At 38.0% G+C, this 26,997-nt stretch overlaps 1 protein-coding gene across 1 annotated transcript in view; it reads left to right on the forward strand.

Annotated features, from left to right (window-relative positions):
• The window catches only part of PAPPA2 (pappalysin 2), a 2,663,723-nt gene that overhangs the window by 416,595 nt on the left and 2,220,131 nt on the right, over positions 1–26,997 (forward strand). Inside the window, exon 2 of the mRNA XM_044085971.1 lies at positions 15,414–16,482. Coding sequence (XP_043941906.1) covers positions 15,414–16,482 — 1,069 coding nt within the window. The remainder of the gene's footprint in view (positions 1–15,413; positions 16,483–26,997) is intronic.

Below are 26,997 nucleotides of genomic sequence, written 5' to 3' on the forward strand. Positions count from 1 at the left end.
TTTTTGTTTTTCTTCCCTACATTGCTGCTGGGTAGGGGCCGCAAGCAGAATATCATCCACATAAAGTAGAACTTGACTGGCCCCAGGTGGAGTAAACACCGGAATGTTGCTAGCCATCTCCTGTGCGAATATCGTTGTACTTTCACAGTATCCCTGCGAGCAGCCGGGTATGGCTGTATCTGTTACCCTGAATGTAAATGCAAAACAATACGGACTATCTGGATGTATAGGTATTGAAAAGGAAGCATAGCTTATATGTACCACGGTAAGATATTTCTGTGGCGGGTTCATAGCATTCAATATAGTGTGTGGTTCTGGCACCATCGGTACCCTAGGTATTATTACATGATTTACAGCTTGTAAATCCTGTACCATCCGCCATTCCCCCTTTGCTTTTCTATCAGAAGATACAGGGGTATTGCATGGTGAATAGTGATTACTTTGTAGATGGGGAATTCCCTCTGTGACTTTACAGATATCTTCTGGTGTCCACGGTCTATACACTAAGGGAGTTGGTTCCTGGCCTTCCTGTCCTGCATGAGGGTTCGGTACTTCAATTAATTGACAGATATCCTTACTCTGTTCTAGTGACTGTCTTCTTACTTGAGTGTCCCTAGGTATGTTACGAGTTCGGGATGTGGTTTCAATAGCTTCTCTTACATTTGGTCGTTGTGATACCTCTGTTGCCACAGGATAACGTGGGGGGGACTAGCCTGCCCTCTCGCTTCATATCCTGGATGTGGTATCGGAGGTGGTAGGGTGGGGGCTGTCGCTACTACTGTATTATTATCTTCTTTGTGTAATGTATGATGCTTTCGCATTTCTAGTGTTCTGTTCCCTTCGGTTCACTACCTCAATCCACCTATGTGCTTGACAGATACCCAATTGTCGCTGTTTTTTCGCCTGCACATCTTAGGGTTGCCACCTTTTCAAATGCACAAAGTGGGACATTAGTGTTAGGAACGTGTAATTTGGCAGGGCAAAACATACCCACGGCCAGTACAAAGGACAGCAATTCACTTTTTGCCAGGAGAGCAACCTATTCTTGTAGCATTTGAGTTGCTTATTCTGTTTATTATGATATTTTGGTGTTTCAGATACAAAATTACTGTTTTATGCTACCATTTAAGAAGATATCTGAGAAATCTTTGTCCTAAGATATCAGGACATTTGCCATTTGTTCAGTTTGTTTGCAGGACACAACTGGCCAAAGAGGGACTGTCCCTCACAAAGTGGGACAGGTGGTTACCCTAGAACATCTGCATCACATTTTCAGTGATTCCAATGTTTCAGTAACGATATTTTGTCTAATATACCATCAATGTCATATTTATTACCCCATTTTGCAGAATATCTTACATTATGTGCTCTCTGCAATTGCATATACTTCACGTCACCCGTCAAACGCGGATCACATGATCTGTTTGTGCACTAATCTCCCATATCCTCTACACGACTGTTACGTAACCCTTCTCTCATACCACATGGTATCTCCTTCCCTGTATCCACTGTAGTGTCTACAATGACTATTTACTCTACTCTGTGTTCCCCTGATCTATGTCCAGATTTAAAACTACTTGGATTGGTCTTCGACCTGCTATCACAACTGTTAACAGAAACACAATGTAGTCTGGTCCCTGATCTACAATAGAGACAAAGAGGCAAACCCTCCTTTCCTGAGCCTCCTGTTTATGACTGCACGTTTTCTTCTTGGGATCCAGTTTTCCGCTTTTCAGCCACAGATCAGACAGTGGACAGCCTCTTTACACACAACAATTCAGTCGGAGGTCTTTTCACTCAAGAAGAACCATTCAGGCAAATTCTCCTGCGCAGATGTCTAACCACCCATGCACTCTGACCTGTAGCTTACCAAGGGAATTCCGGCTAAGAAGGACCACAATGTCAAATAAGTTGTTAAAACCAGACTGTAGAAATCAGTAGGCTTTTCTAAGTGACAGTCAATAACACAGGAAGCTCGGGTTCACAACGTTTTAGTAGTGTACACAGGCAGGCAAAATAATATACAGTCCAAGTATGAGAGTTTTGTCTGACTCTATACAGTAAGCAATTTCTTTATATAGTGTTTACAATCAGCTTTTGCCCACCTTACTGACGTGGTCGGTCACAGGGCATTTCCATCACTATGGTCCGCAATATTCTATACATACGTGGGTGCTGAGGTCATGCTTTTAAAATGTTTTCCCATGAGAATAACACAGCCTTGCAAGGCACCTGGTCAATTACAGTGTCCTTCTGTAATTGTAGTTGTTTCAAGGACCCTGGACTGTTCCGATACAATAGTCAGTTCATTTCTTAATACGTTCCTTTGTCTCTCTGGTAAGGAGTTGTACTCTATCTTCGATAGAGCTCACAAGGCCATCCTCCTCAGGGGAAGGGGGGATGTTATGCATGTACATACATTTATTTTTCTGTAACCCAGCAGATAATTAATGCTGAGAGACATACGCCTGCTGTACTGGTTACTGCCAGGGTCAGAGTTCGATCACACTGCAGCTAAGCTTCACCAATTACATGCATGATCATTTCTACTGCCATATTGTACGGTACAATTCAATGCATTATATAGTATTTTGCTTCTAAACTGGCACTTCATATGTGTTTCTATATATATTTTTCTAACAACATCCATCCGGCCATATGCATGTTGTTCCATCCTTTACCTTGACCGTGTGTATTTGGCCGTCCGGCAACGCTACTCTCCACATGTGATGTCCCACCTTCTGCTTCTGTGCCTGTGGCACCCTGTTAGGACGTCCTGTTTGGTAGGCACATGTTCCGCTATATGTGTTTGACTTCTCTGCATAGCTAATCATCGATGCAGTGGTTCAACAACCCGACTTGTCCACATGTGTACAGTTATGTGCACCGTGGCGTGTGCAAACCTATATGGTTTGGACGGGTACATACCACATGCGGGATGTACACATTCTGCAGACACATTCACATGCAGCCATTTCCATATCTGTACCTGAGGTGGGTTGGTGACATGTGGGGTACATATTTGCCCGCGTGGCACTGCCTAACACAATACTTCTTACCACATTTCAGGTATGCCCATTGTGTGTAGGTGTGTAGTTGCACAAGGATGCTAGCTGGTTTGGGTGCACAGGCGTACATGGGTGGGACTTACATGCTACAATGGGGCTATTGTGTATTACATCTGCATGCATGGGTTCTGCTTCTGGATATTACACTTAGACATACGCCGTCCTGTGTATGCGACAAACACGTTGCTGGGTGTGGGACATGTTGCTATGCACATGTTTGCCTGTGTTTAGGGTAGCTTGGTTCCTTCCTGTTGTTATGTCGACACAGCTACCCGGCTGTGTACTCTCACTACTGCTTGTGACCATTATGGTTGACACCTTTTCCAATGCCCATAGTGGGACATCTTTTGTGGAAACATCGGATTTTGCAGGACAACACATACCCACAGCAAGTGGAGTTGACAGAACTTCACTTGTTTGCCATAATATACGCTTATTCTGTTAGCATTTGGGTTCCTTATTCAGTTTCTTATGCCATGTATGTGTTTCATATACAAAATATATGTTTTATGCTACTATTACAGGTATATTGCGGGAATATTTTTGGCAGGAAATCTCAGGTCATTTGCCAGTTTTTCGATTTTTGGCGGGACACAACTGTCCAATGAGGGACTGTCCATAGCAAAGTGGGACAGCTGGTAACCCTGGTGACCATGCCCATGTCGCTACTGGGGTTGCCACCTTTTCCAGTGGCCAAGGTGGGACATTTTCGGGACTCACATCATATTTTACAGGCCGACACATACCCACGGTCACTATATAGCATAGAACTTCACTTGTTTGCCTAAATAAAAGCTTATTGTTGTAGCAGTTTGGTTGCTTATTCTGTTTCTTGTGACATTTAGGTATTTCAGTTACGGAAATAACCATTTCATGCAACCATTACATTAAATACGGGATATCATTATGTCCTACAATCTTAGCACATTTGCCGTTTTTAATATTTTTTATCGGGACACAACTGCCCATAGAGGGACTGCCCCTTGCAAAGTGGGACAGGTGGTAACCTTAGTCGCTACTCCTATGTCGGTGCGGCACGCTGACATGCTGCGGTACACCTTCTCTGGGTATGCCCACTGACGGTGCATTGCGGGACAAACACGGTGTTACGCGTATCCTTTGTTCCTTGGACGGGTACACTTAGGGCTTCGTGGGTTGTATTTGCTTCTCCGTTTTGTTGGGACGGGTACTATGTTGCATACTCTATGTGCGTTTCATTCTGCACGGGCCCTGGCTGCTGCCATTACTATTATGGGCGGACCGTGGCAGTCAGCACATTAGGTTGCTCATCGCCTGCCGGCTTAGCCACGCCTCCGGACGCATCCTACTTGGGCTCGCTCACGTACACTACGCACGTGTCTGTGGTTGCGGCGCGCTCTCATTACTATGCATATGGCGCTACTACGCCGACTATTCACTGCACCGCCGGTGCAGGCCTTACACCGGCCTTGCGCCGAGCTTCATGAATCCCGGGGACTTACTATATTTAGCTAAATTTCAGACATGTCACATTTTCTGTGTTTAAAAAGCAAATTGCAGCTTTAAAGAATGCATATCTGAACATGTAAATGATAGAATGAAATTAATTTATTAGTGAAACATGCAATGACGATGAATGACAGCCACCTTGCCAACTTTTTATATTTCAGATTTATAAATGACTGTTTTGGATCTGAGATGTGGTGATTTAATGGACCACACTAAAGTAATATAGTGTAACTGGATTGCTGAACTTGAAGCATAAACATATCCGCATTAAATTATTATGATTCATTGACACAAATTTTAAAAGGAATGTGGATAAAAAATTGAATATTTATATATTCTGATGATAGCATTCTATTTCTAATCCTCATTGCAGCTTTTTATTTTTTTTATTGTTATATTATTTTATTGTCTTATTTATGACTTCCACTGCAGTGCATGTGATTCATACACATGTTAACCAATGGTTTTATATTGCTTAATGCACATTTCCAGAACATGGCAACATTATGCAACTGTAATGACATTACACAAACTACACTGCATGAAATTATGATGTTGAGTGGGTTTGGTATAATAGTCAATGTCTTTACCTTAAAAATCAAAGAAGAAAGCTTGATTCTAACCTCAAGTTACTGGCTAGGCTTAAAATATCCCTTCAGGGCACTTAGCCTAGTATTCCCCTATAAACTTATTTACATTCATCTAATTTTGATTAGTCTGTGATTTTATTTTATTTGATGATGTAATGATCATATGAGAGGGGTGTTTAAATTGTTCAAGTCTGGTTTTCATTTTTTGGAAAATCTGATGAAACAGTAATGAAAATTCACTTGCTGGCTGGTCAATAAAGTATACTTTGCTGTACATGGCTATTTTTGGAATTTGCATGCTGTTTTGTACTGTACTGTACATTATTATATTTGCCCTCTCTTGGAATTAATCGGTTACTTGGAGGAAGTCAATAATGTTTTATTAATATTAATAACAATAAAAGTGATCAGTCCATTTTCTTTGGTGGATAACTCTCTCTCTCTCTCTCTCTATATATATATATATATATATATATATATATATATATATATATATATTCCAAAACACCCATGGTTGGAGAATCATATTGCCCAAATGTTTATTCTGCACCAGATTCAAAAAAGGATTCAGGAATTCATCATGGTCTATAAGCTAATAAGGACTCTAGGAGCCCTACATCTGATTCTAAAACTCATTTGGACGTACAATACTAAAGGACTATGAATTTTTATATTAGCACTGAATAACAGTGTAAAATGATAAGGTAATGATTTGGTCTATTGGGCTGAATGGGCCTTTTTGACACTAACAGTGCTCCCCTTTATGTTGGTATTGGTACTGTAAGGATTGCATGATAGAATGGTCATATGTTTGCAGTACCAGTGGCATCCTATAGGTGGAGGTGTATTGACTGGTGAAGATGAGTTGGTGGTCTTTATTTAAAGGAAGGTCTGCAGACATCTGGTAGTGTAATTTCAGAACTGTCACTTTCAAGCAGTATCGACAATTCATAACTATTTATTTTGAGAAATTTAAACTGCACTTTTGAAATGCAGCACTGCTGCATGTCTCCTATACTTTACGATTAATCACTGTATACATGACAGAGCTTTAACTACCACACATACATTATTATGTTCAAATGCAGGTGGTACTATAGGGATAGCCAGCTTTGGGTGTTCTTGGCATGTAAGCAGTTGGTTCTGCATTTGTCCAAATACACTAAACATAATACTATTCACTTGTATTGAATATTTGTATATCTCATTAGCCACCACTAAAATGCTGCAAATCCTTAATTCTTGAAGCTTTTCCATAGTTTAGTGCAGTTTATAATGTATACATACATATATATATATATATATATATATATATATATATATATATACATATACACATATATATATAAAGGTATACATATGTAAGCAGTTGATCGACAGGTGTGCAAGATCAACACTCCACAGGGAGGCGATATTTTGTTTCACCGGGGACTGCTATCTCAGATTTAGTATATATAATTAGCAGGGGGTGAGGGCTAAGCCCCATACAAAGGGGGTGTGAAATTGCATATGCCTTGGCTGTTTCTCAGAGCATGCTTAGTGCAGTATTGATGTCCGTGTTATTGAGCATATGTAGCAGGTATTTAGGCAGTTATATGCCACCATGCACCTCCCTCATCCCTTGCTAATTATATATACTAACTAGGAGATTGCAAAATCCCTGTCATGGGGACTGTCACTTTTCCATACCTGTTCATTGGCTGCCTAGTTGACCACATGCAGTTGACATTATACACATTCGAGATTTTAACTGCCACCTATGTATCTATGTATATCTATGGGTCTACTTCAAAATATCGAATACTTACATTATCAAATCCCATTTCATCGAACCTCACTTCATCGACTCTCATCATAACGAACTCCAGGAGCTATGAAAAGGAACCCTAGGAAAGGAAACACTTGGCCACCATGGTGAACTTTGCCCTTTCTGCACTGTAGTGCAATCTCGGAGTTGGTATATTTAGTTAGGGAGGGTGTGGGGGCAGAACCCGCCCACTTGGAAGTTTTTTTGATTTTCTCTTTGTTATTTTGTCCTGTTGGTCGAGTGGTTCCTTTCCCGGGGTTCCTTTTCGTAGTTCTGGGAGTTCGATATAATAGGATTCGATGAAGTGAGGTTTGATGAAATGGGATTCGATAAAGTAAGTATTTGATATTTTGAAGTAAATCCATATCTATATATATTTATACACACACACACACACACACACACACACACACACACACACACACACACACACACACACTGTAGCATGTTGAATGAAAAATGTGTCTTTTAAATGTACTGCTGTGCAGAGCAGTTAGCTTGACAAGAAGAATTTCTACTAACAGTCAAGATTGCATATTAAAAGGTCTAAATACAGCAAAGTAGGAATTTAATTCCTCCGTTCTATGATCATGTACAAGAAGACCCTGGAAGTGTGGAGAGGTAGACTTCAGTCAAGGCTAATCTGTGAGATGTATCTTGTTGAAGTACACGCTTCTTTTAAAGACAACTTGTATAGGCTGTTTGGACTGTGAATTTTGGATAAAACAATTCTATGTACTGTGCATTGTGTTTATATCTGCAAAGCCAAATGGCTATGGTTTTGTGTGTCTTTTGATGTCTGACAATAAACTTGTATTTTCTACATACACATACTGTCTTCAGAATTTTATTTTACTTCCACTGGTGGAAAATGTGGTCAGTTGGACAGAGACTTGCCAGGTTTCAATACCTCTTAGTACCTCTACTGCCAAGTACAAAAGACATTTGGCCTACTAATTTTGTACAGCACTGTGACTGCTCTATTTCTAACAAGGTTAAGTACAATTAAACAAAACCTTGCAGTCACAGGTAGGCACCAAAAAAAAAAATTGGCCCATGGGCAGTCCAGCTGCTAATTGCAGAACTCTGTTTTGAAGGAAGAATTGAAACAAAAATGATGACCTTGGGTACTGTTTGCTGGCAGCTATGTGTCATGTCACAAGAGATAATTGAAGCTGAGCAGACTGGGTCAAAAGCCTGTAAACTCAGCAGGGGTTGGGAGAGTGGCCTAATGGTTAAGGTGTTTGCCTTACAAACACAAAGTGCAGGGTTCAAGTCTCACAAGGGATAATTGGCTAGGCTTACAATGGCTTGCAAGGGCAGTTAGCCTAGTACTAATCTATGAATCTAACAGGGATAGCACCAAAAACGTGCATGGACATAGAAGAAGCAGACTGCATAGACTACAATAAACGTCAGAAAGACATTTTGTTCATGGTTGTTGTAACTTCTGAAATGCAAACAAGAATACTTTATGAATGCACTGTTAATATGGATTACCTGGTAAGTGCAGAGAGAAATTATTTAATGCATATTTCAAAGCTCCATCTGAAACCTGATAGGAAGAGTAAAGCAAGTCTGTAAACATTTTAGCAGTGGACAGGTTTAAAAGAGCTTTGTCTAATGACTTAAAATGGGTATGGCAAAGTGATTCTAAGCAGTCTGATGAACAAATAAAATTAATAGAATACTTATTTGTTAATAATACAATGTTTAAATCTTATTTGTCAGCATTTAGGACTAAAATTGCAGTAAGAAATGTAGCATCTGAGAAACAAAAAAGGGAAGTGATGTTTTAATTTTTTTTACAACTGTGTGTGAGGTGTCATACTGTTAAATTCCTCACACTGGATATTGTGTGGTTTTGTGGCTTTTTATATCTTTTCAGTACTGGATAGAAGGCTTGGGCAGTGCACATCTGAGTGGCAGCACAGGATACTCGTCTCATTTTTGTAATGAACAGAAGATTACAGTATTACACTTCTAAGGTGATATGGTCTTTCACTTCTCTGGGAAAGACTTTTGGAATTCCAGAAGACTTTAATCTGATACACAAAACTCTGATGATAAAAAAAGAAAGAAGAAAGAAGAACCTATCCTGGCTATGGGACCACTAATGAACTGTTTGCCATTGTACAGATATGGAACAGGTCAAGAGAATTTGTAGCCTGTATGTATTTTGTGATTCTGAAGAACATCCATTACTTCATACCTTAAAATTTCTTATGAAATGAGCTATGGAAGTACAGGCTGTGAATACATGGTGACATCTACCTCATCTTTGTGTTTTGTGGAGCAAAACCTGTCTGTATTCTTGAAAGTAAGTTAGTCATGTTCAAGTAAAGAAGAATTTTCTGCTGAGAGTGTGTTGTTTGTAAGCACGAGTAAATGTTCAGATAATGTACTTGCAGGCACTTGTTGCACTCAGCCTTGCTTTGTTTTTCCTGCATTCTTTCTTCGTTGCTCCCAACTTCCTCATTTCCCAAGTACAATGAACAGTTGTTTGCTGGCTGCTACACATATATAAATTATATACGCATAGCTATATATCTATATATAAACATATATATATAGATATATAGATGTAGATAGGTATATAGATAGATGGATATACATATTATACATATATACATATATATATATATATATATATATATATATATATATATATATATATATATATATATATACATATATATATGGATTCACTTCATAATCTTGAAATACTGAAATCTCGAATTTCAGTTTTTCGAGACCATGAAATCGAATGCACACAACACCGAAACACCAAACCCCGAAGCCCAAATCCGCGAAATTCAAAACACCTAAAACACAGCACACACCAGACCACTCATATACCAACACACCCACATCACAACATAAACAAACAAAACAACACAAATCCACAAACCTACAAAACAAATAAGCAGGGGGGCAAGCTCCCCTGCACCCCCCACACACCCCTACTTATATATACTAACTCCGAGATCGCACAAACAGTAAACAAAAGCAAACACACACACACACACACACACACACACACACACACACACACACACACACACACACACACACACACACACACACACACACACACACACACACACTCATTCTACAGTCCCTCACACACACATCACACATATCAGCACACTCACATACACTCAAACTCCCACCCAATACCCTTACAAAACACTCACTTACCTGACATAACACCTAAATCCACACATGGCACTGCACACCATCCACATACAATCCCGGACATTACGTAGCATAAAGCCATAACTGCGAATTCGAGATATTCAAATTTGCGATTATGCACTTTCGCTATTTTCAAACTTTGACTTTATAGTCTCGAGATGCTGAAATTCAACAATTGAGTATTTCGAGATTATAAAGTGTTTCTATTTATATATATATATATATATATATATATATATATATATATATATATATGTACATACCCACACACACACACACACACACACACACACACACACACACACATATACGCATATAGATAGATATATGGGTGCTATACATTTTGTCACCGAATACTTTTAAGATGTGCTGATTTTGGTAAGAAATTAATTGGTAGTTAAATAGGTCAAATTATATTACAGCTGACTTCTGGAGGTTGACTTTAGTAATTCGGTATTTTTCCCTTCTGCATGGCTTTGCAACTTTGGAGTTATTTTACTTATATTGCAGGAGTTTTGGAATAGAGCCCCTATATCACGGGATGTTGAAGACAAAACTGTCCTCATGCAAAAGCAATTTTTTTGTATAGTTTTGGATAATGTCAAATGTATTACTATTCTTTACATTTGTGATCTGTATGTTTACATGATATTTTTTATTTTTGTTAGCATAGATGTGATTGCATGGTGTGCTGTGTTTCAGACAATCAATCTCATCTACAGTAATTTGTAATATACTCATAAATATAGAAAGAGAGACAAAATATAGCATAAAACTCTTGGGGAGGAGATACACCGCTAAGTCCAGAATGGTCCCCTCACACACGTCCACATGGTTGCAGCTGTAATGATGATGACATGCAGTGGGCTTTTGAAATAGCTAGCAAAACTGCAAATAATAATTTAAAGTGACCACTATTGTTTTGACATAACTCGTTTTATCTCAAAAAATTGGAATTATAGAGCAAATACTGGTCGGCTGATAGGTATGGTTCTGGATAGGCTAACAATGTGCAGATGATATTTGGAAAGTCAACAGTCTGAAGCTAAGGAATGTTCGTCTTTGTAGTTTGCTGTCAGTATTGCCTTGCCTTCACTTAACTGTGATCCCTGCAGTAGAATAAAGGAGTTCATTCCTAAGTGTGCAGTTCTTCAGTTAAAACTTAGTATCGCAAAATCAGATGTCATGACTCTGTCACAGAAAAGAGGAGATGGCTCTCTGCAGATTAAAAGAGGCTTGGCAATGTGAAGAAGTTTAGTATCTCAGGATGCTCTACATAGATGAGGGAGATAAGCTTGAGAACTTGACTAGGTGAGGGAGATAAGCTTGAGAACTTGATTAATTGATGGTTTTAACTGGAACTGTACTGTAAGCATTAAACAGGGCCATGCTACAAAACAAGAGCTGAGTCACATGTCAAAGCTCATTGTTTACTGGTTGGTCTTTCCTCTGAGTCATGAGCTTTTAGTAGTAACTGAAAGGATGAAACAATGGTTACAACTGCTGGAACTGAGGTTCTTTAATAATGAAACCATAGTTACAAAGGTAATAAGTGCTATTTGTCATTAGGGTTGCTGGGTCATTTTCATTCACAGAGTATGGAGCTTGCTAATATAGGACTAGTATTTAGGGCCACTTCTAGATTGAGAGGATGTAACTGAAGTGCTTTCATGACATACATGCAATGCATGACTGGTATGTGAGAGGACATCCTGAAGTAAACTGAGATCATGTTAGACAGATCACTGGTCAGTGCTTCACCCTGTTCAATACATTCAGGCATAATTAAATACAATTAAATAGATAAATAGATCAAAACAGATAGAGAGACAGACAGATAGATAAAAAGATAGATACAAATAAACACATGGATAGATGTTTTGATGCATATTCCACCCTCTGTATTGACCCTGCTAAAGAATATTGTGCCAACAACGAAGATGTATTCCTTATCATACAGTCTGCTAACATCAGTTGTAAAATTATTGGAGAAATATTGGTGTCCTACAGCTTACTAAGAGGAAACCTATGCCTGGCATACAAGGTATCCTTGGGTGCAACTCTGATTCTCCATTTGCACAGCCACAGAATGAACAGCATCAGAATCATTAGATCCAAGGATTTCAATTTTGCTTGTGACATAAATAGGATATTTCGGTGAGACACATATATGTTATAGAGGATCCCCATGCTCTGGAACAGGCTCCCCAACCATGCAAAGCAAAGTCCACCCATAACCCTATTTAAGCATAACCTTGACAAATGTATGGGAAATTGAAAATTCACTCCAGGTCTGGCTCCCATGTCTATGATAGAGAAGGAGCGAGTAACTGTGCCACACTAACACACCACACCCACATAACCATTAGAAACTTTCTAACAGCACCCGCTTAATAAAAGCCAGTGATACATAGGGACACACCTGGGTTGGGTTGCATGGCTAGGTTTATAAAGTCCTGGTGGTCCTTAGCCTAGTATACAACTGTGACTCTATGAGCCTATAAACTAGTCATATAATTTTCTCCTTTGATACCCCATTTGCAACTCCCTGCCCTCCATGGTGCATTCTGTTTGTAACTTTGTCTGTACTCTTCTGTAAACTGCCATATTAAAGTTTTTTTCACTTTGTTTATCACTTTGGAAATCCTGTTAAAGACATCTATTCAATTTGCTTGACATTACTTTTTTCCTGTAAATTCATACTGCCTTGGATCTTTTATCCTACTGGCCACTAAAAATTAAATTTCTGTTTATTAATTCTACTACATTTGATTCACCAAGGTTTAACTTCTATACATTTTTCTGAATCTGTGTTGGTTCCCATTGTGTGAAGCAGAAACTAAATCTTGCTTTCCATTCTTCATATAACGCTCCACTGTTTCTTAAAGCGGTGGTTTGACCTAGTAAAAGTGTATCATTCAGTGTTTTCCATGATTTCTATGTGAATCACATTTTGCTTACTGCTTATTTAAAATCTTTCCTTTGAGATAACCGCTTCTTTAATGAACAAACAGCTGTAAGCTATTGTGTATCTATTGCCTCTCTCTTTCTCTCTCTCTCTCTTGTTTAGTTTCCCTCTATCCTGAAAAGAAAAAAAAATGCACATTATCTCTTCTTTCTTGATGCCACTCTACTTCCCCTTTAATATTTTATAACATATATTTAATTTAAAAGTTTTGTTAAAAGTGAGTACCTATGTAAATTCCTTGGTTGTCTTCATTCACCTTAGGAAAAATTATTAAAGCAAATTAAAGAACAATTAGTCATGGTGCACCTAAATCTCTGCTAGAAAGAAACGCTACATCAGAGAACACATATGGAGTATAGAAATAAAAGCTATATAACTCATCATATATCCATGATCAGTACAGCCTGATTATATGGTTTGAGTTCTTGATCAAATGAGAGGATTCAGAAAACTAGTCCTATGCTTTTAGAAACTGTTGTGGCCAAAGGATGCAGGTTCTATGATTGCGGGAAATGCATTTCAGAGACATGTTAGCCTTAATAAGGAAAGCCCTCATTTTTGGCTAATTTGCATGTCACTGAATCACATGGTGTTGTAACTAGTGCTAATCAGCACTTTCCTGCATTAATAACTTCAGGAGGTTTATGCATTGTGTCGGTACAGACATCTCCCCTCATTTATTCTCAGACATTCAAACTCACACAGACACACACACACACACACACACACACACACACACACACACACACACACACACACACACACACACGCACACACATATGTGCGTGCGCGTACATACACGTCCACACATACACATAAACATGAACTCAACACCATACCTGTCACCTGTCCCTGAATTTACAAAACATCCTTGTTTTCCCTTGCCCATTGTAAATCCCAGATGATTACAGTTATTAATAATGCCATATATTAGAGTTTCATTATTTGCCTTGTTCAAAAACTGCACAGCAATGCTAGACCTTCAAAAATTCTTCATGGTGCTGTCCAGTGTTCTGCCTGCCTTTGTCCAAAAATCTTGAGCATTGGCATTCAGAGGTATGACACAATGACACCCCCCCCTGACACATAGTCTTACCCCATCCTTCTCAGCTGTCCCTGATTTTACACAATTTCCTGATTTTGCCTCCTATGTATGTTATGCTCTGTTCCTCATAGCAAAGTCACTCAATAATAATGAGAACTTTTTGCCCAGTTAATTAGTAAGCTGGCCAGCATAGGATCATTCTGGAAGTTGTATCTCTGAATCAGAAAGGGCAACCACCAGTTGAAAAATGGCTGAGTTAGGGCTTATTGTTGGTGGTAGCCCTTTCTGAATCCCAGGTGAATTTCTTCATTGCTCAAAATATATCTGGTTATTGTTCTCAGATGTATTATATTCTATAACATTAGTAGACTTTGCACAGCATTGCAATAAATTCTTGAAGCTGATTTTCATATGTTTATTTTATGATTTACTTGATAAACAAGGAACTCTTCAGCTTGTGTCAAAAGTTTCAAGCAATTCCAAGTACAGCAAGCAGTGGAAAATACTTATCAATTGCTTAGGTTTCGCATCTGATCTCAAGCTTATTCATAATCGAGTATTCGGTCCTTTAAATCATCAGTCTTCTAAGTTGCCCTTTTTGTGCACTCCAAAAATTGTTTTATATTTTAATTTTTAATTAAATCATTTGCTGTAATAGCTTTTCGGTATAATTGCACTTTTCATGTGAGCATTCAGTAGTTATAGTGTTATATAAGTCACAATATCAGATACATTTTGACCTTGTCGTAACTTATATTAAGTGTGTGTTTCTGTAAATCCATATAAATAGTGTTATATGTATCAAGCCTGTTTTAAGTGACCGACCGTTTCAACTAAAGTGTATGATGCTTAAGACAAACCCACAAAATCCTCATATATGTGTATGTATGGGGGGTGGTCTATGCACTCTGTCTGACACTGCAAAATCTCAGATCATTTTGCCTGCTCTTGACAAAATGGTCCGTCAATTTAAACATGTGTGAATAAGTGTTTATTTATGTAAATAATACACATGAACTCACAACTATTATGATTTTGTTTGTGTTACTAAATAAATGAAGTTCGTGTATTTATTTTTGTTTTTTAATCCAAAATACAAGCAAAGCTGTAAAAATCAGTGAACACTTCTATGTGTATGCACACTGATTGTCTTATTTACTGATTGGGATATTTCATTTTCCCATCAATATCCTTTTATTCACCAAGATTTATTACTGATTGTTTTTTTCTGTGTGTGTGTGTTTTTCAGGTCTTCTAGACAGCTGCTCTCACTCTCTCAGCAACAAAGGCTGGACTCTTGGCATTCAAGCAGCAGATGAATATGGTAGAAGAGATGCACAGTTTTTCTTCTCTTTGCGTACTGATAGAGCCAGAAAACCAACAATAATTTTTGGACAGCAGCGGTACCAGCCTAATAAATGGACACACATATCAGCAACATACAATAGCCAATGGATGTTACTGTACATCAATGGAATCCAGGTTAGTGCAAGTAGGGGTCAGTCTGGTCCCCTACATAGTCCTTTCATGTCTTCCTGTAGACAAGTAATGCTGGGTGGTGACCGCACAGAAGAAGGGCATGAGTTCCGAGGATATATAGGCTCATTTTCTCTTTGGAATGGGGCCAAATCACAGGAAGAACTAAATCAGTATTATATGCACACAACAAAAGTCCAAGATATGAAGTCATTTTTAGTAATCAGCACTGACTTTTCTCAGATAAATGACCAGTGGGAGCCAATAAGAGAGACTGCACATCCAGCAGTGGAGACCATGCTATCTTTTAACCCTGATATTGTATCACCTTTTCTTCCACCTCCATGTGGACAGACAATCTGTGATAATGTTGATATAATCACCAGCTACAACATCCACTGGCCATTACGTTCTGAGAAGCAGGTCCTGTACAGGGTGGTAAACATCTGTGAGGATGATGGCAGTAATCCAACAGTCACACAAAAGCAGATTGAGATTCAGCACAAAGCACTGATCAAAGCTTTTGATAGGTACAACATATCCTGGGAGTTGACAGTGCATGAGGTTCACAACTCTTCCTTACGACGTCATATCATCTTGGTGAACTGTGAAAAGAACAAAATTGGCAATGGCCGCTGTGAACCAGAGTGTGATCATGCACTCACCGGGTATGATGGTGGTGACTGTCGAAAGCCAGTGGGCTGTTATACCTGCAGACATAAGAACAGAGTCTGTAACATGGAATGCAATAACATGAAATGTGACTTTGATGAGGGAGACTGTTGTGATCCCAAGTACACAGATGTCCGAAAAACATGCTTTGACCCAGACTCACCATACAGGTAGGCACTGCAATCATTTGTCTGACTTAATTACATTAATTTCACAGGCTTCATCTTAGTGTGCTGTACTTTTGGTTACATAAACTGCTAAATGACAAATGTGATATGATATGATATGATATGATATGATATGATATGATATGATATATATATTAACCTACAGCAGTATCTCCAGTTAGATTACTCTAGAAGGGTTGAAAATATAAACACACAAAATGTTTTTCACCACATGAAAATGCTTTAAAACCAGTCCCTTATTCTACCTTGAATTGTTTGCCTAGTGAAGTATATATTCTACTTTTAAAATATCTGTAAAGAATTTATGCAGGAAAACAATGTTCCATGAAACTGTCCAGTGGTTGGCGTAATAGTTAAGGTGTTTATCTCATGACACAAGGCACAGGGTTTAATTCTTATCTTTGAGGGAAATTAGTTGATCTTAGAATGCCCCACAATGGCAGCATGCCTATGAAAGGGAACTATTTAACTTTAATGTATATGTTTACTTCTAGGACATGTTGTTTCATGAGACAGTAGTACACTAAAGACATATCATTGTTTTCCTTCCTTAATCTGTCTAAATAACATTAAGACTGATGTCCTTATCTCACCACCAAACATTAATGGAAAAATACTAATGTGTTGTAATGAAATACTGCTGTTATAGAAATGTTACCTATTATCACTTTAGTAATTGTTTTCTCAATAGTTTGCTAGTTTTGTTAATAGTATATCTTAAAAAAGTCAGATAGCACTTCTTACTTTAATATTCTGCAGTGAGCCCCTTATACTGTCATTGCTTTTGTTTTAAAAGAATGCTATCTATAACTACCAATTGAAAAAAAAAAACTTTCCCACTGCTCTGTATGAATGGAATTGGTGGAAAGGTGACCGCTGTTTCATGGTTTATCTACGTAGTCAAAAATGAAGAACAAGCACAAACCAAAGCAGAAATAAAGAAACCGAGTGAAGTAGCTGGATTGGACCCACTCACAAGTAAAAATAGATGAAAGATTCTGTTGTAGTAAACAAAATCCACTTTATTCACTCCACAAAAACACATGAATTGTTCACGAAGGGTAAGCGCTTTTGTCTAGAAGATCTAGACTTCATCAGATAACTTATCACAAGTGGGAACTTCCTTATATACAAGTACAACAGGAAGTGACATAAGCAATAAAACAATTAAAGAAGTAAATTAATTTAAAGCAATACAAGCACAATGTTAGTAGTCCTGGTAGTGAATGCATACAAGTGATAACCTGATTTCAAAAACACATACACAAACACACAACCCCCTAATAAATACAAAATAAATGCTAAATAACAATGTCATAAATACGCATATCATAAATATATGCATAAAAATATAAATATATATAAAAATGTATAAAAGTGTTTAAAATGGAAATGTAAAAGGCTGTTTTATACAATGGATACTATTAAGTTAAATACACAAATAAATACTGAAATAAATATTGGCAAGGTAGATTTACCTCTCTAATGCTTTTAATTTCAGAATAGGTCTAATAGTAATGTACTCATTAAGATCTGGCCAGTTCCCTGCATTTAAACGTAACTGACAATATAATTCTCTTTTTTTCCAAAAATCATGACCAAGCCCCCCCCTCTTATGTCAGTGCTAATACTATCTATAATAAAAAATTGAAACTTGTTATTAATGTTCTCCATTATATGCTTACTTAGGGCATTGGTCTCTTTTTTATTTTTAATATCATTTAGATGTTCGTATATACATTTTTTAAACTTCCGGTCAGTCTTGCCAATGTAATAACAAGAACAGACACTGCATATAGCACAATAAATAACTTTCTCCGAGCCACAATTATATTTAATGGTTAATCTTAATCTCTACATTGTTGATGTAAAATGTGTTCCCCTCTTTTATGTATCTGCAGTAGTTACATCTACCACATTTATTCATAAAACCAGACCTGTGGTTGGAATAGATATTACTAGTCTCAAATATATTTTTCAAGTTCTTACCTCTTCTGTATACTGTGGTGGGTTGTAATCCTATTAAAAGTCTAATGTTCTTCTGATGTCTAAGAATGGACCATTTTTTTACTAAAATGTATCGTGTAAAAATAGTGATAAAGGAAGTTTTAAAATCTCTACTTTCTTCAATTTTAATATTGTCATGTTGATTAGTAGATGTAACATTTATAGTAACAGCACCTGAAAGTGTCAACATACCCTCTTGTTAGCAACCTCAGTCATAATGTCACTTATAAATTTAAAAGGGTACCCTCTTTTCACAAACATCTGTTTTAAATTATCACATTCATCCAGGAATTCCTCCATGCCAGACACCATATGTGCTGCCCACACGAATTGGCCCTTTACAATTGCCTTCTTTTGTTTTATAGGGTGGGTACTGGAGAAATGCAATAAAGAATTTGAGTACGTACTTTTTCTAAAAATATTTGATATAAACTTCTTGTTTAGATAATCTTTCACCAAAAAAATGTCTAAGAAAAAAATCATGTTGAGGTCACTGGTATGAGTGAAATTTAAAAATTCTGTGGTAGTTTCAATATAATCAGTAAAATCATCAATAACATCAACAGGTCCATCCCATAGAACAAACATATCATCCAAAAACCTGGTATAGAACTTAATATGCTTAAAATAGCATGAGGGAAATAAAAATTTTTTCTCCCATTGCCTGACCACAATATTAGCATAGAGACCACCACATGCAGAGCCTATAGCCACTCCCTCGTGTTGCAAATATATTTCTTTGTTAAACAATATAAAATTGTTTTTAAGGACCATTTCCATCAATTGCGTATAGACTAAAACATCAAAATCTGCAATGCCTTTTTCATGGAGGTACTCTGCAAACCAGTCTAACCCCGTACACAAAAACCTGGTTCAACCACTCATGCACCTCATAGTAGACTCTAAGGGCTCCATTACCCACCCCTTGGCAAAATATTTGGATAACAAGTTAAAGGAACATGTTTTTAATGAGACACACATTTGCAAGGACTGGTGGAGTTTTTTAGAAGCTGTGGACAAAATACCTTTCAAGGATGCTTATATTTTTATAACCGTTGACATTAAGGAGTTGTATTCAGTCATACCCTATGATACGGGGTTAGACTGGTTTACAGAGAACCTCCATGAAGAATGCATTGCACATTTTGATGCTTTAGTCCATACGCAATTGATGGAAATGGTCCTTAAAAACAATTTTATATTGTTTAACAAAGAAATATATTTGCAACAAGAGGGAGTGGCTATGGGCTCTGCATGGAACTTTCAGAACTCATCTTTATTCCGAGTGGGCTTCACTTTTACCTGACCATGCAAGGTAAGACCATCCCTTAACCTCCATTTTATTATAATTACTCTTACACTGCAATCCTTACAATAAATTAGATTTTAAATCAATAAATAAGCTTCAATTATTAGGTCATAACTGAATGACTAATTAATGTGTATAATAGCTACATACAAAAGCAGCTTCTCAGCTATGCATTCTATATTTTAAAAGAAGAATATCAGTCATTGCTTTAAAGTTGACCTATTTACTTTGTAATATTAAATATTTGTTTGTTTTTATTTTAATTTAATGTGCTGTGACTTTTTATGTTAAGTCTATTGAACAAAGTAGAAGTATGGGTGGTAGAACATTGTGCAAATATTATAAAATAAATACACATTAGTGTTTGTTAAAATTTTACTTTTTCCCTACCCTTTCCTTACCCTTATGGGTCCTGTTTTAGTTTTGTAGTCAATATACTTAATTTTAGTTGTTGCATCGCATTGTGTTTATTTTAACTTGAAACTATCTTAACTCTAATGACTCATCTCCACAGTTCTTAATAACCCATTTAGTTTCTCAACTGGTATTTGCATCTTGGTAAGGATAACTTGTTTACTTAGCTTTTGGCAACATTCATTCTGCAGATGTTACACTTTACTAACCAGCCATATTGGGTGGTGTTCAGTTTTTAAAATGTGTTTAATTCCTGTTGTGATTTATTTTGCTTTAACTTATGTTAGTTACCCTGATGCTCACAGTATCCTATTCATAACAAGTAGCACCTTTTACTGGAATTCTGCTTTATATATAGCAAGTAAATTCATCAAAATATCAGTTACTGTGCCTTGTTACATTTTGTCTGAAGGTCTACATTTACATAATAATAAACTCTTTTGTGCCTTTTGAACTACATCTTATTTGAACCAGCTTCATATGTCTTAAATTGACTCATATGACTGTTAATTTTGTTTAGAATTATTTGGGCTTTACTTTCCAGAGTAACATGCAAACACAGCTGCATATCTGATAATATCACTGTTCTGCACAGATGAATAAGATATATTGCAGAGAACAGATTTAAATATATCTTAATAAATGCTGGCAATGCCAAATTAATATACAGCTGATACTCTAAATTGATGTTTCATTGTTTAAAAGCTATTCCAGAATGTCTGTAAATTCCCATTAAATCCAATTGCCTATTATAATAATTATTTCTATTTTTGTTTGTGTACTCAAAGACGATCTCATCAATTATTAGCTGACTCCATTAGCATTTTCTAATATTCACTTATACTTATACACTGAATGCAAACTGTATACTACAGTAATACGCAGTTTGTTTACCTTGGGCTATCTCATATGAAGTAATAACTTGGTGTAGATGCCAAGATTGCAGCATTATATCATAGTGGCTATTTCAATTGGTTTAATTTCTCCAAATCTGTTGGGTTCCTAATACCATGATGGGAATGGACCACATTCCTAAATCAAAGTATTATTAAAGTTCCTGAAATTAGTATTGTTTCAATCTTTGATGTTAGCCAGAAATGCTCTTCACAGAACCTGCAATGTGACCAGAATTGACTCCTGCAATTCATACGGAGTTACATGTTTCATAACATATCTAAATGAGACCCATTGCTCCTACTACTATTGCAACTGTCTGGGTATCCTTCTTCCCACATTGCCCTCATTTCTGCCTGCAAATCCTGGTATTTTATGACTTTGTGTCTCTCTGTACATAAGACAGGGAAATTACTGGGTGTAGCAACTGTTTTCTCTTCTTGGACTACTATATCTAGTTTGCCCGCATCTATTTTTTGAACTATTGGTATAAGTTACGGTAGTAAAAAGCCTGTAAATGTTGGCCATATTGTACAGATACTAGGTACTGCAGTAATGAAACCTTGCAACAGACAGGGAAATGTGAAAGGTATTGTTGAAAGAAAGTCCTGTAGTGCAACATGCAGCCTGATTTGCCTCTCCTGAACAGAGATTTTCATGGACAGGAGTGTAGACTCTTGGGGATATCTCTGCCAGAAGAACTAAAAAGTATACTTGCAGACTGCCAGGTTATCTGTGGAGTACTAGCGTACCTATGGAGTATCAGGAGTTTACCTGTGCATTTTCTAAAAGTCTGCATTATGAATATATGTGGAGATTATATGCAGTTGATTCTGTGCTGCTGGAGAGGCTGCATAAACACACACACACACTTAATATAAGTTACAACAAGCTCAAAATGTATCTGTCATTGTGAATTATATAAAACTATGACTACTGAATGCTCACATGAAAACTTAAATTTATTGCATATTTACTTTTCATAAACTGGAAATTACTTTGCACTGACTTCTTGTACTGTAAATAAATTGCACTTAAACTGCAAAAAGTATTGTATGTGTCAGTCATCTTACAGCACACATAAACAGCTATTTGGAAGGCAACAACAATTTATGAAGACATTAATTTCAGATTTGATGTTTAGAAGCATATTATTTAATGTTTTTGAGTAAAGTTGATTGATATTTCAAGTTTTCTTTAAGATGTTTACAACTTTGGATATAATGGCCTTCTATTCCCTAATACATTGTGATCACCAAATCATATTTAAGAAACACATCTAGGATGTCCAAGGAGGAGGCAGGTTTGACCATTTTATTGTTATAATCTTACAACAGGTTGAGGCATCAAGAACATATTAACTGTTTCTGTGTTTTTAGAAAATCTTTTGTACCATTTCAAAGTGTTCTACATGCTATCAAACTGTAAAACAATAACCTATTAATCATAATTCTTTTATAGCATCAGCATTGTAGCTAGATCAATCAGTGCTCAGGATGATGCCCTCGGCCAGCACCTACACAACCAATGTCAAAGTTAATGACCAAAAAAGAAAAGGTCAACCAAAGTTAAGGAAAGAAAGTACTATTATATTTGCTGTCTTTACAGAACTGTGTCATTTTTAACATTTAAGCAGTCATGAATGCACAATCACATTTGTTTAAATGCAACTGAGAATTATTGCACTTGAACAACTTGCAATTCAACAATGGCACAGACTGTAGCCCATAATGCCCTGTACTCAAGCCAACTGCCTCATTCTCCCTCCCCTTGTATGGCTCTGTGTAATTCACACAAATGGATTCTGGGGTTTCAGTACAAATTCAATTATTGTGTTATTTTTGCAACAGATTTCCAAAAAATGTATTGATTTGCTTATAAAAAGAGATGATATACTATGGTTCATAGGTTCATAGGTTGGTACTAGGCTATCGGCCCTAGGGCCTATACAAGCCTAGCCATAACGATTCCCTGGTTATTTCTTCCCACCATATTTACTTCCCCGGACCCCTGTCTAGCAGGGCGACTGACATGATCCCCGGGGGTAAATTTCCTATCTCCCATCCAATTGTCAAGGTTCCTTTTGAAGAGGGCCAAAGAGGCACTCTGCTTAAAATATATGGGCAGTCTATTTCAGAGTCTGGGGAGTCTCTTGGTCAGGAACCTATCCCTCCAGCATGTTTTGTTCATTTTGATGACAAGGTTTAGTTCCCTGGAGCGTGTGACTCTGAGGGATTGTGATTTCTTTAAGTGTACCATGTCCAACAGCTCTGGGTTTGACATGGCCTTGTATGTTAAGCAGAGATCGCCTCTGAGTAGATGATATGTGATAGAGTATAGCTGGAGTTTTTAAATAGTCAGCATAAGGCATCTGCTTTAGACCTGTGATTCTTTTAGTGAGGTATTTCTGCGGCGTTTCCAGTTGTTGCAGATGTCTTGAGAGGTACATACCAAACGGGGCATTGTATTCTATAATGGGTCTAATGAGGGATGAGTACAGTGGGATAATGACCTCATTTTTTCCTGGATGAAAAGCCCTTAGTGATGAGGTGTGCCACATAAAAGGATTTCCTGACTGTTGTGGCGATGTGGTTATTGAAGGTGAGACCACTGTCCACCTGTGTCCCTAAGTCTCTTATCACACTTTCACTGTTTAGTGTACTGCCACCTATGTGGTAATTCATGGGTGCATGTTTTTTTTCCCAAAGTGGATAACTATACATTTCTTGGCATTGAGCTTGAGCCCATGGCTCTGGCACCAAGCATCTATTTCTGTAAGGCCCTTTGTAGAATATCCACATCATTTAGGGATTCAATAATGGCTCCCAGTTTGCAGTCATCTGTGAACTTTATTAGCCAGAGTCCCTTAGTGTTGACCTGTACTTCAGAGAAGTAGATGCCAAACAAGAGCGGTCCCAGGACTGAACCCTGAGGTACTCCACTTGTCACTTCTCTGGATCTAGATTTGGAGTTGGCTACGTTTACAGTGTGGGTTTTGTCAGTAAGCCAGTTGGCAACCTATCATGTGACGTAGGGATTAATGCCCAGCTTAGTAAGTTTATCTATGATTCCAGAGTGAGGGATGGTGTTGAAGGCCTTGGCAAGGTCCAGATAGGCTGTGTGGACCACCTTACCCTCGTTCACAGCTCTGGAGACTGATTCAAAGAAGTCAATCAGGTTCAGGAGGCAAGATCGGCCCTTCACGAACCCAAACTGGGTGAGGTCCAGTGTTTGAAGGTTGCCAATGTCTTTGTTTATAAGTTCCATGATAATACATTCCATGGCCTTGCAGATCAGGCTCGTCAGACTGATGGGGCGATAGTTCCCAGGATCCAAGGTAGATGCCCCTTGTGGAGTGGGATAACTGTAGCTGTGGTCCACTCAGTGGGCATGAAGGCTGAGGTGAGGCTATGATTAAACATGACACTTAGGTGAGGTACCAGTTCATTTTGTAATTCATGTAGTACACAGCCTGGGATGTCGTCTGGTCCCATGGATGCTGTATTCTTAGCTTTGGAGAGTGTGTTTTCTACCTCTGTGGCCATTATTACTGGAATTTGGCAATCTTTCGGTATTGAGATGGGCCCTTTAGGGGGGGAGAGGGGGGTGAAGTTGGCACTGAATCGATCTGCCAGGATATTGGCAATCCCCTTGGGATCAGTATATTTAATGCCATTCTGTTGTAGCTCAGAGCAGATCTGAGCATTGCCATTTAGATTCTTGACATAGCTATAGAATGCCTTGTGGTTGTCTTTGGAATCTTTGGCAATGTTGTTTTCGTATGCTTAGTTCATTCTGTTTACATGTACTTTTAAATAGTGTTTAGCAATTTTAGTTGCCCCTGTGATCTGTATGATACCAGCACTGCTGAAAGTTCATTGACCAGAAGTTGACATCCATCGTCAACCTGATTTTTCAGTAGTTGGATATTTGCTACAGAGCAGGGCTGCATTCTCAAACCATGGCCATTAGAAGGTAGACCATCTATAAAGGAAAGTAATCCATCTGCTTACTTCAGTTCTTGTTTTGCCATGAGAAGGCAATGGTATTATCTCATCTAGTTTATACAGCCATAAAGTTCAGGAGTATGTGAACTGGGTTTTTGGGTATTTGTGTACACTCCTGCAGAAATCACTTGACTTAACCAGTGCTATTGAAGCACATGTTAATTTCTAGTTTTTATGGGCTGAGATCTTATCCATATGTGGATAGGTGGACAGACAACTGGCTTTGAGACGCATATAGCATGAGTTGGGGGTTGCATCCTCTAACAGCAAGAAGGGGAGCAGTGGCAGTGCATAGGGCTCTATGCTGGAACATCTGCTGTCTGGCATATACTTCTCAGGTACCAACTTATCAAATGAGGATCTTTGGTTAATAAAGTTTGTGAATGACTACAATCAGGGAGTCCTTGTTAAGTCCCCCTCTGACATTTATGGACTCCAGCAGGAGCATACACTTGCCAGTAGATGGTCTAATAAAAATTGTCTCAAGCTCAATACCAAAATGTGCAATATTTTGACATTTGCTAAAACCTCCCTAGCTCCAGCTTAAATCAAAAAAACGTCCATCCATCCACAATCCCTTTTTCCCCACTTTTGCACATGGGGTCAGAGTGTCACCTCAACAGTGACAATCATCTAGAGACAAGGGTCATACCATCAGGTGACTAGCCCTGCCTCAGTTATTCTTTCGGGTTCAGGCTCCTAGGCAGTGAGACATTTCCCTGTGGTACATTTGGTTGATAACACATGGCTGAAGGAACATTCGGCTACAGACAAATATGACTGTTGTGAATTCCCTGTGGGGAAAGAGAAGCATGCACTGCCATGCCCACAGCTTTAATAAGGAAGTGCTTGGGGGGCAAAAGAAGTAATGAATGTTATGCTCAGTGTACAGTACATGCTTATGTAACTACAACATGTAGACATGTGCTACAGCATGGAGGAAATTTTGCACATTACTGTAGTCACATTTATGCTCCAGTATACATTTCAGGTAATGTTCCCTAGACACTGTGAAGGAGGTAATGTTCCACAAATACCATTTATTAAGGCACCGCCCATTCTGCACTGCATGTTTACTGCCACTGACATGCCCACTGACCAGCCTGCTGCTGATGCCTGCCATACTGTCTGCTGTCTCATGTTGCCTTAAGGGCCATGGACATTATTTTTTCCATGTGCATTTGTATTTTTAAAGCTATGAGCATGGCACCACATTCTTCTCTTTGCCAACAGGGAATCTGCAGCAGACATATTTCTCTACAACTAAATGCCACTTCAGCCACATGTCCCCAACCAAATGTACCACAGGAAAAGGTCTCGCTGCCTAGAAGTCTGAACCCTGGTTAACTTTTTGTTGTGAGGCAACACCACTATCCACTACACCACTGTGCCACTGTCTATTGGAGATAATACCCCTCTTTAAAATGAAAATGTTGTGAGAAACCTGGGCACTTGGTTGGGCAACTCCCTTATATTTGACCAACACATTGCAACAGTGCTTGGGAAATCCTTTTACAATGAGAGTGCATAGTAAAAGGTATTTCTTTCAGATCAAAAGAATTCCTCACCTATATGTAATCTGCCATGATTAGACCCATCATTGAATACAATGACCCCTTTTGGATGTACCTTACTAAACATATCAAACAATTCAAAAGACTTCAGATGTTTGCAGTGAAAAAGATTAGGGGACTAAAAGATCTGATCTTCAAAGAAAGAATGGCAGCTTATTCCCTGTACTCAGTTTAATCTAAAAGGCTCCTTAGGAGCTACTTCTGACTTGCTTATAGGACTATAAGGAATCTAGTAGCCTCAAATCAATCAAGCAATCCAGCTAACAATAAGACCTAAGATCCAAATCTAGTA

Source organism: Protopterus annectens, chromosome 10.part0, assembly GCF_019279795.1.
Source record: "Protopterus annectens isolate FY-2018-M chromosome 10.part0, PAN1.0, whole genome shotgun sequence".
Taxonomy (NCBI): Eukaryota; Metazoa; Chordata; order Ceratodontiformes; family Protopteridae; genus Protopterus; species Protopterus annectens.